The sequence below is a fragment of the Manacus vitellinus genome, unplaced genomic scaffold (genome assembly GCF_001715985.3).
Source record: "Manacus vitellinus isolate BGI_N305 unplaced genomic scaffold, ASM171598v3 scaffold_13_pilon, whole genome shotgun sequence".
Taxonomy (NCBI): Eukaryota; Metazoa; Chordata; class Aves; order Passeriformes; family Pipridae; genus Manacus; species Manacus vitellinus.
Genome location: NW_021938999.1, coordinates 15,864,754 through 15,878,126, shown reverse-complemented (window position 1 = coordinate 15,878,126; position 13,373 = coordinate 15,864,754). Strand labels below are relative to the sequence as shown.

The 13,373-nt window shown below is 38.2% G+C and overlaps 1 protein-coding gene across 1 annotated transcript in view; it reads left to right on the top strand.

Moving 5' to 3' along the window:
* Positions 1-13,373, top strand: part of SEMA3D (semaphorin 3D) — a 122,041-nt gene that overhangs the window by 54,788 nt on the left and 53,880 nt on the right. Inside the window, exons 4-7 of the mRNA XM_018068115.2 lie at positions 1,237-1,299; positions 2,979-3,098; positions 7,487-7,580; positions 10,760-10,888. Of these exons, the coding sequence (XP_017923604.1) occupies positions 1,237-1,299; positions 2,979-3,098; positions 7,487-7,580; positions 10,760-10,888 (406 nt within the window). The remainder of the gene's footprint in view (positions 1-1,236; positions 1,300-2,978; positions 3,099-7,486; positions 7,581-10,759; positions 10,889-13,373) is intronic.

Genomic DNA, 13,373 nt, shown 5'->3' with positions numbered 1-13,373 from the left:
GCTCCTGTGTATGTGGCAAACCACATCCTATAAGGTGCCAACAGCTGGGTGAGAGAAGGGGAGTATGACAGCAGTTAAATCCTAGTGCATGTCATTGAATAGTACATCCTTCCATGATATGAGTTTTTTTCTAGTTTGTATTATAATTTATTCCTATATATTTGCTGTTTAAGATTTTATAAAGTATGATTGGAGACTCAACACTACTCTAAAGCATCCGTGACTACTAATAACCTGCATACTGGTTCCTAGGACTTGAGGCGATTTCCTAATCAATATTTGCTTAAAAATTAGTGTGGCTTGTGGTGGTATTATTATTAGTCATGAGAAATGGCTATAGTTTTTCATGTCAAAATAAGAAGTACAAAAGATCCATATTTAGTGTGGTGATTATGTAAGAATTTGTATTTAGCTTATATTTTAAATTTAATAGATTCAAGCATATATTCAATAATATCCAATTTTGACTGTTTAATTGAAATCAATGAGGCAGAACCTGGGCTGTTGTTCATTGATGTTCACTAACATAATTGGGGTTACAGTAACTGATAGTGATTTGTCATCTAGATCCATCTACATCAAAACCTATTTTATAGAATTATGCAGGACTGATTAAAGAAGAAAGAGAAACAATAACAGTATATACTACCAGTTATTTAAGGTACATGGTTTTACTCTAAACTTCTATGTCATTTTCTCAGTAAATTCAGTTAATGTTGATGGGTGACATTTTTTAACCATGTATTGTTGATTTCTATCAAATGTACTTTTCGTTCTATAAATTTCCCTTAAGCTATCCTTAGTTTTTTGAACAAAATTCTTTTCACTTGAAAATTGGCAGAAAGAGCTAAGTATTTTTTATAGTGGCTTTGCCAAGTCCACTGGACCAAATTCCTCACAAATGTAATTTGCCTTGTTTTGCAATCAGTTTAGTTTCCAGATGATTTGGCTCATCATAACTGAGAGAAATATGTAATGGTGACAAGGTATCTTATCCAGATTAACTGAATGCTTTTTAAAAGTACATATAGCCTATGAAGAAATAAACAAAGAACAGCGGGGTTGATTTAAAGCCTCTTCACTTTTTGTAATGGAATCCTGTATTTGAAGTCATGTTCATTTTAATATACATGTGAAGTCCTTCAACATCATAAATCTTTTTTGAATGTTTATTCATGGCATAATTAATCTACAGTCACAGGACATAATCTTTGTCTTATTTTAACTATGTTACAGATTTACTGGCCTGCAGCAAAAGAAAAGGTAGAATTATGCAAATTAGCTGGGAAAGATGCCCATGTAAGTATGAGGTATATTTTTTATTATATGCATTAGTAACCTCTCGTTACACTTTTTCTGAACTAACGTGCTAAGTGTTTTTTCTTAATTTAAAAAAAGTTGCACTTCTATTTTTTTTATTTAAATATTAATGCTTTAAGAAAAAAATACTCAATATTGCACTCAGCAATCATGCTAGGTTGTTCTATTATATAATAAATGAAGCTGAGAGATGAGTGGACTCTCTTTTGAAATGTATCACAGACAATACTCCCCTTAAATCCCCCTTTTTTCCCACTAAAATGCTTCTTTTTTATTGAGAATATCCTGAATATAACTTTATTATAATTCTTTAAAAAAATAGAGTAGCAGAGCAGAATACAAATTAACTTAATTTACAGACAGCTGCAGTTAGGGTTAAAAGAAAATCTCAGACTCATTAGCTTTTCCCTGAAACCATAAATCTTCTTCAGGAAGTTTCTTTAGGAAGTATATTTAAGGTGCATACATATATACAGTACAACTTTCATATCTTTTGCATAGCACAGATTACATCACGTGTCTAGAGTCCACTATAAATGTAAACATTTCCCAGCTGTATAATAAAATTTCTTCCTTTTTTCTCTAAAAATCTTATGATTTCCATCCAGTGTGTCAGTTACCAAGGTGGATTCCAGCTCAAAACAATCTCTGATCTCTCTGCCTGAGGTCTTTCAACTTGTTTTTGTAACTTATTGCTACCCTTATCTTTACAGCAGTCAAAACCTAAACAACACCTCTGCTGAGCGCTGGGAATATTCTGGTACTGGTGTAGATGGAAGATTTGTGCTGGTCTATTTCTATGCTAAGAAGAAAAGGAAAGGGTCCTGAGAGAGGAATATTTGTTTTGGACATAGATTATAAAAATCTTTCTTTTGCTTCCCACATTGTCTCTGCAGCTTGCTTCTCACTTAGGTGATAGCTTGAATGTATGGATAGAACTTGTGTATTCCCTTTGAAGTACTTGTAATACATTTCTGATTTAATTTCATTTGGAGAAAGGCTGCAGCAAGCTTTTCCTCCTAGTCCATGCACACTTTGCAGCATGTAGCAATTGCCTGTGCTGCTTTACCAGCAAAGACCAAGCCCAGATAGAACCGGGACTGACCTGAGCATCCCGCTGGACTCAGAAGTGACCAAATAAAAGTAATCAGTAAGATGTGCTTGGTGCAGAGGAAGTTCACTCATACACAAAGTATACCCTTGGTAGTATGCTGAAGTCCTTCAACCCACCACAGTTATTTTAATCTTGTAATCTTTGGTGTTAATACTTGTGCAGAACCCTAAGTTGGGAGCAAAAGCAAGAGGACTGGTAGCCAGACTAACCCAGTGGCTCTCTGACCTCTGCCCGGTTGTTGGCAGGTGTTGTTTGCTACAACACAGGCTGAACAGATATCCCCCAAACTGCACTATGAGCACAGAGCTCCTTGTGGCTGAAAGCATTACAGCAAAATTAGGTTTGCAAGTCTAATTGATGAACTGCCTAGTAGATAGCCACTGTAAAATTGTAGCTATCACATCTTTGAACTATTTAGTAAACAGTCTCTACTACAGTAGTTTTGAGTTTAAATACATCAATGCTGTGGCTATAACTTAGTAGAATGTATAATGTGGAAGAGAATAAACATAAAAATTAACCTTTATCTTTATTTTCCTAACAGACAGAATGTGCCAATTTTATCAGGGTCCTTCAGCCCTACAACCGAACCCATGTTTATGTCTGTGGCACAGGAGCATTTCACCCTCTCTGTGGATACATTGAACTTGGAACTCACAAAGAGGTAATTTAATTTCCTCACTACTCTGACATGTCAAGGAATAGCCCTGATCTTGTTTAGCATTCATCATAGATTGGAAAATACTATGTGAGTGTGTAAAAAATGACCTGACAGCAGCTTGCATAAATAACAGGGTAAATGGTGGGTTTGCAGGTCAGACAGGAACTCTTGTTCTCACATTTGATATGTGCATATCGCTTTTGAACAAAGCACTTTCCTCAGGCTTAATACACAAAGTTCTTCAGAATGACACTTCCATGTGATTAACTAAGTGAAGAGAACATCTAACCCAGACATCTTGCTTTCTAGTAAGTCATTTCTGCACATACTTTCCTTTCGTACATACACATACATTCAGAGTTCAAGATGACACTTGTAGTTCTATCTTCTAATGCACATATACTCTTGGTCCACAGAGATGGTTTTCTGCTCCATGTGAATGAGAGTAATATACCATTGAAAAAGGGCCTCTGAGCCTGAGTCCAAGGATGGCATCTCAGGACTTTGCAATGTGTTTCAGTTTGTCACTAAGGAGATGTTGGGTGTCCTCCATCTCTGGTGGCATATTCCAGATCTGAAGTTAGCAGCTGATTGGTCTTCATTTGCTGGTGACAAAGAAATCTCTATCCTAAGTGGTAAATGTTTGAGACCTAACCCCCACAACATAAGAATTTTGGTGTTGTGTCAAGCAGCCACTTAGTACACAAGTCTCTTTTTAACTCCTTTATGTGTAACACCTTGGCTATATTTATACCACTGGCACTGTTCTCAGACAGTGTTGAGGTGTGACCTGTCTGGCTGCTTGCCTGTGGTACAGGCTTCCTATGCTGATATAGAAATAGCTTTCTCTTTTCCTTTGGTCTTGCTGAAATTCTAGAATATAAGAAATAAGCTCTAAAGTTGTTAAGTGTAATAATCTGAAACAGAATCATAGACTCATAGAATGATTTTGGTTGAAAGGGCCCTTAAAGATCACCTAGTTCCAACCCCTTTGCCCTGGGCAGGGATACCTTCCACTACACCAGGTTGCTCAAAGACCCATCCAGCCTGGCCTTGAACACTTCCAGGATTGGGGCACCCACAACTTCTTTGGCAATCTGTGCTGGTGTTTCATCACCCTCACAGTAAATTATTTCTTCCTAATATCTAATCTAAACTTATCCTCTTTTGTTTAAAGCTATACCCTCTTGTTCTATCACTGATATGGAATCAGGGGCAGATCCTTACAGAAAAAAAAAAGGGATTAATGCTTGTCCAGACTGAGACCATCATTACATTCCCCACAATCTGTGGGTTGTCTGACCAACCCAGAGGGTCTGCCTATGTTACAGAAAACTGAAGCTGTGTGAAATCTGCATGGCGTTCTTCCCCTAATAAGCCATTAATGGTCCTGTTATTGTCTGGTATGTGCTGAATAATTTGGCTTACAATTAAATAATTCTGTAGACTTCTTTGCTTTACTACTTTAAATATTCCAGCTGAAGCAACTGAAATTTTAGATGCCTTGTATCATGCTGATTTCTTAGCCTGAATGATCAAATACACAGCTGAATGGAACAGAACAGCTCTCAGCAAGAGTATAAGTAAGGCTCTGGTTTACCTCTGGGTCATTAGCAAGATGCCTTATTCACTCTACCATTGCCCTACTTTATTGCAACATTGTGAAGGTTGTTTTCATCAGACCTTATGAAGTTATGGATTTGGTCTGATTGTTCAGTCTAGCAGCCAGTCTAGACAAGGGGTCTGTCCCAGTTAGACGTGACCAATTACCTTATGAGAGGAAATGGAAGACGAATCCTGGTATTGTATTTCCTAATCCTCTCACTGTCTCCAAGTCCTGCCTCTCCCACATTCCTTCTAGTTGCTCAGCTGCAATGGTAGGTTGGATGGTGTTCAGCACTGCTCCTGCCTCTTCAGACACAGCAGCTCTTTTACAGCTTCCTACTGAGTTATCAGCCTTGAATGGCATCAGTCATATTTTCCCTTTCCTTCTTGGAGCCCAAACAGCCTAACAGCCACCATCCTTGCACTGCCTCTCCAGATAAATGCTAATAAGGCAGGAGGGTGCTGAGGATAGACCCATTGATGTGAATTTGACAGGCAGTTGAAAATGTCTCCTTTAGGAACTGAAACCTTGAAGGATCCTGAGTCCTACAGTACAATTCAAAGTACTTTTATTGCAAATACATTCTTTTAGTATTGTTTTTCCCCCCTTTTCTCTTTCTTTTTTTTTTTTTTTTTTTTTTTATTTTTTTAATCTCTGAGTTATAAGAACAGATAATGAATCTCTGGTAATTAGCAACCTCTCCAGGAAGCTGTGGCATGCCTGGGAGAGCCAGGCCCTGAGATAGCCTCATGGAGACCGTGAAACTGGGCAGAGCTCTGCTGACCTTTGAAAGCTGCTGGTGGATCTGTACAGCGCTCTCCTGGCCAGCACCAGCACTGTGAAAACAGAGGGGAAAACAGTGTGGATCAGGTGACTCAAAACCACAGCAGACACTGCTTTTGAAGCAGTACAAATCCCCAACGGGATCACACAATTAAAGGGGATTAAAGTCCTCGTCTTGTTATTGCTCAAATCACTGCCAAGACTTCTCTTGGCTGGTGAAGAAGAGGCTTGGCCCGGTTGGTGCTGTTAGCCACAGTTCTCCAAGGGATGCTCTTTTCTTTGAAAGCTTTGCCTGAAGTGAAAGCAGGAGGTTAATTCTGTGTGAATGCCTGGTAGTGTCCATTAGTTTGTCTGGGGGAAGTCTAAAATATTTGATGTTGATCTATAACTCCCTCAGTCCCTTGAGTACTGCTGGGCTTGCAGACAGCCTCTTCACATGTGATAAGGCAAGGGTTCTCTGAGCTCAGGATTGCACATCCCAAAAGAAAGGAGAATGGGACACTGCGGTATCACTGTCAGAAAAAAAAAGTTCTTAATTTTTAATTTAGTTCTGTGTTGTAGTGGGCTCACTTCAGTAGCCTGAGAATTTAGTTTGCTTGATATTCCACAGGTGTGGGAAGGTAACAAGGGTTGTTCAATGATTAAATTCTTTGTATAAACTAGGATTGCTGGAGGAAATGGAATTTATGTTCACAGATTGTAATTGATTTTTCCTTTCTCTTAAGAAGGTTAATTATTCAATATCCTGGACTTTGTCTTCTGAGCCTAGAGAGTTTAGGAGGCACCTCAATAAAATAGAAAGGCTTGGTCATTTATAATCTGATGTGCATTAAGAATTAATTGAATTTATGTGTTATGAAGTCTAATCCTGTGTGGACATCTTTGGGTATACTTGCCTGTCATTTATAGTCTCCAGGCCTCTTGCAAAGCAAAAGTATAGAAACGAACAATTAAAATGATTTCAACCTTTTCAAAGTAATTGTTTAAATCATGAAGATGTTTTATTTATTTATTTTTTTTTAATAAACTAGCTTCAAAAGTTTTGTCTCTACAGTAGACATTAAACCCACATTGATTTGATTCCTGGACACTACTGAGATTTTAAATATCACTGTAGGTAGGGAAGTATGTTAAAACCACTTCTGCAGGCAAACTTCCTTCTCTTACCGGGAGCAGAATTCTGAAGTTCATGTCTCTATACCTGCAGAGACTTCACTTTACTCCTCTGAGCTATCAATTTGCCTTCAGCAGGACTATGTATGGGTTTCAGGTTAAGTGTACTTTCAGGAAAGTAATGAAAAGGGCAAGTAAAATAGTCCTTGTTGGCAATTTAAAACTATAGTAAAACTTCAAATTAATGCCTGGAGGAATTGAGTTGTTGATTGCCCACTGAAAACATCAAGAATAATTTTTAAATAATTTATTTTCTTTATCTTCCTCCATGCCCTTGTTTTGCAACCCAGGAATTAATCACACTGGAATGGGGAACTACCAGGAAGGATGTATTCTGATATCTTTTGTATCATTAGCCTTGTTAAAAATAACAAGAGAGAAAAAATGCTGCTTTCATTTAAAAGGGGCTGAACTGTGTCTGCTGTGAACATTATTCAGCAGTCCCTGGAGAAATTTCAGAGTCAGACAGAATCCCTTCAGGGTCTCCTGTTGCAACACAGTCTATCAGCACTTTTCCAAATAGAAGCCAGTGTCTTTTAAGTACAATCCAGCTTTTAATTTGAGTAGAAATGAACAATGAATCTTTTTATCCTGAAAATAATTGTATGTTTTTTAGATTTGTCTTTCACTATTGAGTGGCCAGGATACAGTAAAACAATGAGTGAAAAACATCCAGAAAAAACAGAGACACAGACTGTAAACATCAATGCTGAGAGGGCAGAGGCATGATCTAACACACCTTCACTTTGTGTGTTAGCAGAACAGGTTGTCTAAGTGACTTTTTCTCTCTAGAGGCACACCAGGATAATCAATATGTGTTTATTCTTAGGAGATGGTGTTCCATCTGGATACTCAGAGCTTGGAGTCTGGCAGGTTGAAATGCCCTTTTGATCCTCAGCAGCCATTTGCCTCAGTGATGGCAGGTAAGAAACCATCAGAGCCTGGTGCTCCTCCCAGATGTGTGATGGCTTTGGATGGGAGCCCAGGGTCAGAGGGTCAGCAGATGGCATTGCTGGAGCATCTCTGGCACTGGTCATGTTTCCAGTGCTGGTTTGTGCTTTCAGAGCTGAGGAAGCCTTCAGATACCAAAGAGCTGGGGAGGCAGCAATACAAACAGAGGCATTAGAATGGCTGTGAAGCCTCTATCAGCCGGGTAGGAAGGCTGTTTCACCCTCACCCAGCCATTGCTTCTTTAAGAAGACAACAAAAAAACCCACATGGACAGAGAATGTTTGAAGCCCTTCTGGGCCTCTTTCTGCAATTATCAATATGTTCTGCCCTTTGAAGTCTGCTGACATCCACTATTTCCATAAATACATTTTTGAGGTTTCTATTTACTCGAGTAGCCACTTCTGAAGCTGGGAGCCGAGGAACAAGATAGTGCAATCTGCCTGCTGCGTGCATCGCAGCGCTGTGTGGTCTGACATCGGGGCCAAGGAATGTCAGCCTGAACTCCGCATTTCAAATCACTATGAGAGCTACTTTTGTCATGGTTTGGTTCATAGCTTTGGACAATTTTCATTTAGCTTGTCCGTCAAGCATATGAATGCAAGATAAGAGTGAAGCACCATGACGTTTTCATTTACAGCCAAAGAGCTGTGGTGACAGTGCTTTGAAGTATCGGTCACTCTATGTTATAAAAAGAATATGACTAATGTTCAGTCTTTATTCTCAGATAATAAGATAGATGATTTGTGATTCTGACCCTACAGATGGGGCAGGACTTCCTTTATTAAAAACAATAGATTAAAGCCAGTGCTTATTCTTCTCAGAGACCCCTAGTACTGTTTAATGACCATGAAGTCTATTTTTAAAATGGGATTCTAGAAACTTTAACTTTTTTTTAGCTTTTTTAAACTTTTTTTTTTTAAATGCAATAAAACTCTCTAATTTATTACAGCATTGCCTAATTTCAGTAGCACTCTAGTGCTTTGACTGTTCTACTAAGTCTTGTGAAATGAAGCTTCTGTCTTTTAGCTACCTTAGGCATGAACTTTGCTACATAAGAATTTTTGGGTGAGATAAAACTAATGGTCGGGGTATTCTAGTATCCTTTCTTTAACTGTACCTGGTGTCAAGTGCTTCACAATAATGTACAAGGAGCATTGTAAAGAGTTACAAGGCCTGACCAGAGAATGTGTTTTTGGTCTATCTTTGGATGCTTACTTTATTCCCAAATGTACTAGGAGAGCAGTATAATTCATGGATAAGGTTCTGCCCTGGAACTCAGGGGACATCATTTCCCATCTCTGCTACTGATGAGAGGAGTAGCCCTTGACATATCACTTCTCTCTCTCTAGTGTTATTTATCTGCCAAATGACAATAAATATGACTTCGATCCTTCAGAAAACTTAGATGTTTATGAGCTAAATAATATCTGATTATATTTTCAGTCACATGTAAGTTAACACAACTGAGTAATTTTCATTCTTTGGAGAAATAGCTAATCTCTCTTTGAGTACTACATGACATTTCTCCCCAAGTAAATTCCACAGATAAATTAAAAAAACTAGTGTTTTTGACTGAAAAATCACCTGCTCGTCATCCATCCTCTATTACAAGCTACCACTCACAAAAACTGTCCAGGACATGTCTGAAACTTGGAATGAGAGATACCAAAAGCTGAGAGAAGTGCTGAAAATGCCTTGTCAGCAGAGCCTAAGCAAGGATGGAGAATTTCTGTTAGCCCTTCAGATTTATCGATCACTGAGTGCCTGTCAGTTAGCAAACACCAATTACCCTGCCCATTTCTCATTATGACAAATACCTTTCAGAATGCACTATTGTTTCTTTACAAAGGCGACATGCTGTCTGAAAGATGTGCTTTCCAAAACTGTCATGGAAAGAATACAGAAGTAACAATAATAATGAGGTAAAAAGAAAGATGATAGATCTTTTTAGGACAAATAAAATGCTTGTGGATCATGGGTTGTGGGTTGGCTTGTTGTTTCGCTTTTTTCCCCTTGATCTTATTTTTTTAAGTGCATTTACATCTTTCACAAATGAAAGAACAAACATCTATGTTGAATGGTATTTATTCTGCATTCACTCTCAACAAAGGCTTCTCTCTAAAAGATCTTGTGAAATGTTTCCACCCTGGATTATCAGAAAACCTGGAGAAGGAACTCTTGGAAGGGGATTCTTATGTATCATATAGCTTTTTATATGATTATAATTTATGAATAAGAACTTTTTTCATTTTATTAACTCTAGGAATTTATTGTTGCAAATCATTAAACAGAAAAAAAAAATCCCTCTTCCAACCAATACAGCTATCTTGTTATTATACAGGAAAAAAAAAGAGTATTGTAAAATGCACTGTGTGGTAAAAAGAAAAATAATTGCAGTGATGCTGTTTCTTTGCTTCTTTTTGAAAAGTACTAAGATCTGAAGGGAAACAGAAAATATTATGCATTTCTTAGGGTTTGCATTGCCCACAAAGCTGGCAGAAGAGTAAATAGTGACTGCAATTGAAGCAGGCACATGGCACTGTGTCATAGGTGTAGTTTCTTTGTGAGGCAAATTCTGGCTGCCTTGTTCAAGGAAAATACATCATTTATTTTAGCAAGACCACTCTCTGTGTAAAGATGATGATGATTTGGGTCTGTAGCCACATTCCTGATGTTATCACGTTAAATAGTTGCAAAGAATTCCCATGGTGCCCGAATTCCTCTTTGTGAATTAAGTGTTGGATGGACATCCCTACGCCAGAAATGAGCCAAGCTGCAAAGTTCCCATGGGGTTGCATCCATCATGGTTTTCTAGCTCAATCCCAGGAGCAGCAAAGCCATTGGGGCCATGGCAAACCTGGGACACAAGGATGGATAAATGGTCATGTCCTCACCACGGCCTCCAGGTCCATGGGGCAGGGTGTCCAGACTGTCTACATCTTCATACCCTTAGAGCCCAGTACCCATTAGAGCCCAGAGAATTTACTTTTCTAAGGACCCAAAACCACATAAAAATATGTCAGTAATACTTTAAAATTAAATTAGTTCATAGGCCAATTACACACAGGTGTTGTTCACCCAAAAAAGCATAAACAGTTTTAATTTTGTTTGCCCCGCAGCTGTAGAAACCCTATTTCTTTTTTATTTGCAGATGAGTATCTTTATGCTGGAACAGCTTCTGATTTCCTTGGCAAAGACACTGCTCTAACACGTTCTCTGGGTCCTTCTCACGACCACCATTACATCAGAACTGACATTTCTGAACATTATTGGCTTACTGGTAAGATCCCAAACATATACTGTTGTCATTTGCATTGTCCCTGCCCCTCTGAAGTTAATAGCTCCTTTCTTATATAAATATGTGTCCAGTAACTACAAATATAGATATTGTATCATGATATCTTTGGATTACATAGGCTTTTTTAAAATAAACTCAGTGGAACAAAAATGCACTTGAGAAAAGTCACAGAGGTGAAAATGCTAATTAGGGAAAGAGTAGGAGCATAAGACCTAATCATACTTTCTGTCTTTGATCTCTACATCTGTATATAGTCCTGTAATTGAAGTAATATCATGACTTAAATGCTTCTATTTCCAGTCTTGTTGCTATATTTTTTTTTTAAAAACCTTTTTTTCCAATCACTGGTTAAAAGCTGTTCCGTACAGCATGTTGAAATGACAGACTAGAAATTCCACGTTTTTAGGTAGGAGGTCTTTTTTTTTTTCTTTTCCTTTTTTTGAGGGGGTAAAACACCCTTTGTTGCTGTGAGGATCATTTTAAAACCACCAAGGGCACACAAAAATAGCTTCCCAAGCAAAACACCGCTTTTTCTTACCCGTTAAAAAACATTCTGAGCTAGTAAACCCTCTAAAAAACTGGCTGCATTTGCACCCAGCCAGTCCCAAACCACACACAGAGTAACATGGAAAACTTCACTCACAAGCTAACCCTGCTCAATTAAAGCATCTCCCTCTTAGCCGTCAGCTGTCTTTAGAGATGTGGCAACACTGGCCCTGGTTCAGGATGCCTGTGTAACTATTATGGGTGTATTGTAAAGCCGGGGCCTGCTGACCACAGGGTTAAGTTGTCTTCCCAGCAGACAACTTCTGAAGAAGATAATTTTTCCCTCTTAACTCTTCGAGGCCTCAAGAAGAGGAAATGTTCTGTTTTTAATTAATTAATTATTTTTCCCTACCTCTTCTCTTTTTTTTCCTATACTGTTGCCTTACATTTCTGTCTAGATGTAACTTCATAATCCCAAAATTTCTGCTGTGAGATGAGGAGATAAAGGAAAAAGCACTTAAAGTAATTATTAACTTTCCAAATAGTAGCTATATTTTGGACAGCTAGAAAAATATCACATCTGACTCTGCTCACCTATCCCACTTTTATCTGCTGTCCTCAAAACATTTCTTTTCCCACCTCTCCTATCTCCTGTCTCTCATTTTCACACACCACTTGTGCAATGCAGACCAGTAATGGCTTGTAAGTTATATGGACCAGGATGATGTGTCCTTCCAGTAGGCAGTTCTCTAACTGTGATTAGCCTTGCAACTGCATATCCAGTTTTATCACTGGTGGCCCGCAGATGCTCAGTGTGGAAGCATGTCTGCATAGCTGCTTTCCTAAGGGATGCAATAATATGCTTAAAAAAAAAAAGATTAACAGGATTTACTGTGGTTTGGCCCTGAGGAGCATCTGGTGTTATCATTAGTATAGATCCACCTTGATGAGCATTACAGGATTCAGTTCCCAGCCCAAAAGAACTTACAGCTTAAATATCCAGTCCCAAACATTTCTTTATGTTATTATTGTTACTTCATGAGCAGTTTAAGGCAAGAGAACAGTACAAGAAAACAGAACAAACGATAGGTTTGAGAACTGTTCATGTGTTTTAGTCTGGAGGCTGGGTGGGGGGTGTCTGCCTTTCTTCTTTAGATTGATTCATGATTTATTCTGTTTTCACTTAAAGCGTCTGTATTCATGAAGGTTTTCTAAGGAGAATAGTATATTAATATGTCTGGGTTTGAAAAACAGCTTTAGTGTGCTAGACTGTGAGGTGAAAATTACCCCACACTATATAAACACTGAAGACCCCATATATTCTTCAGGTTTACCTTGTTTCCAGCCATATAAAAACCTACAGCCACACTTTGTCTAAGACTTCACATACACAATCCATGCAGTGTTATACTAAGAGGCATAGATATAAACTAGGTGCTTTTAATATTTTGAAACAGACCTTTTAAGGCTGGAGAAAATTTTGAGTGCAACTCGAAATGACGGAATCATTTCTGCACTAAGCCATAGGGTGGCCAATATATTTGTACTTTATTGTGTAATGTTACCAATTACATACTTTTGTACTTGCTGCCGATATTGGTATAAGGAAAATATTTACTTGATTTCAAGTTTCAAACTCCCATCTCATCTAAATCCCGTCTTCCCTAAATCTACCACCCGTTTACCAGCCATATGTTAGACCTCCAGGAAAAGTTGTACATGCTTGAATAATTGTACAATTAGAAATAAATGATTTCCAGGCATGACTCATGTTTTACTTAGGATAAGCATAAAATATATAGCTTGTTTTTTCCAGTGGGCCAAGGAAGTTTTGCTATAATGCACCTTAATATTTTTAAAGTTTAGTCTTATTCTGTTTCTGGAAACAGAATTATCCTTTCCTGAGGGAAGGGAGGGAAAGACAAAGCATAAGGGAAAAATGTGTGGGATACCTTCCAGTTCCTTGCAGGGCATCTCTATC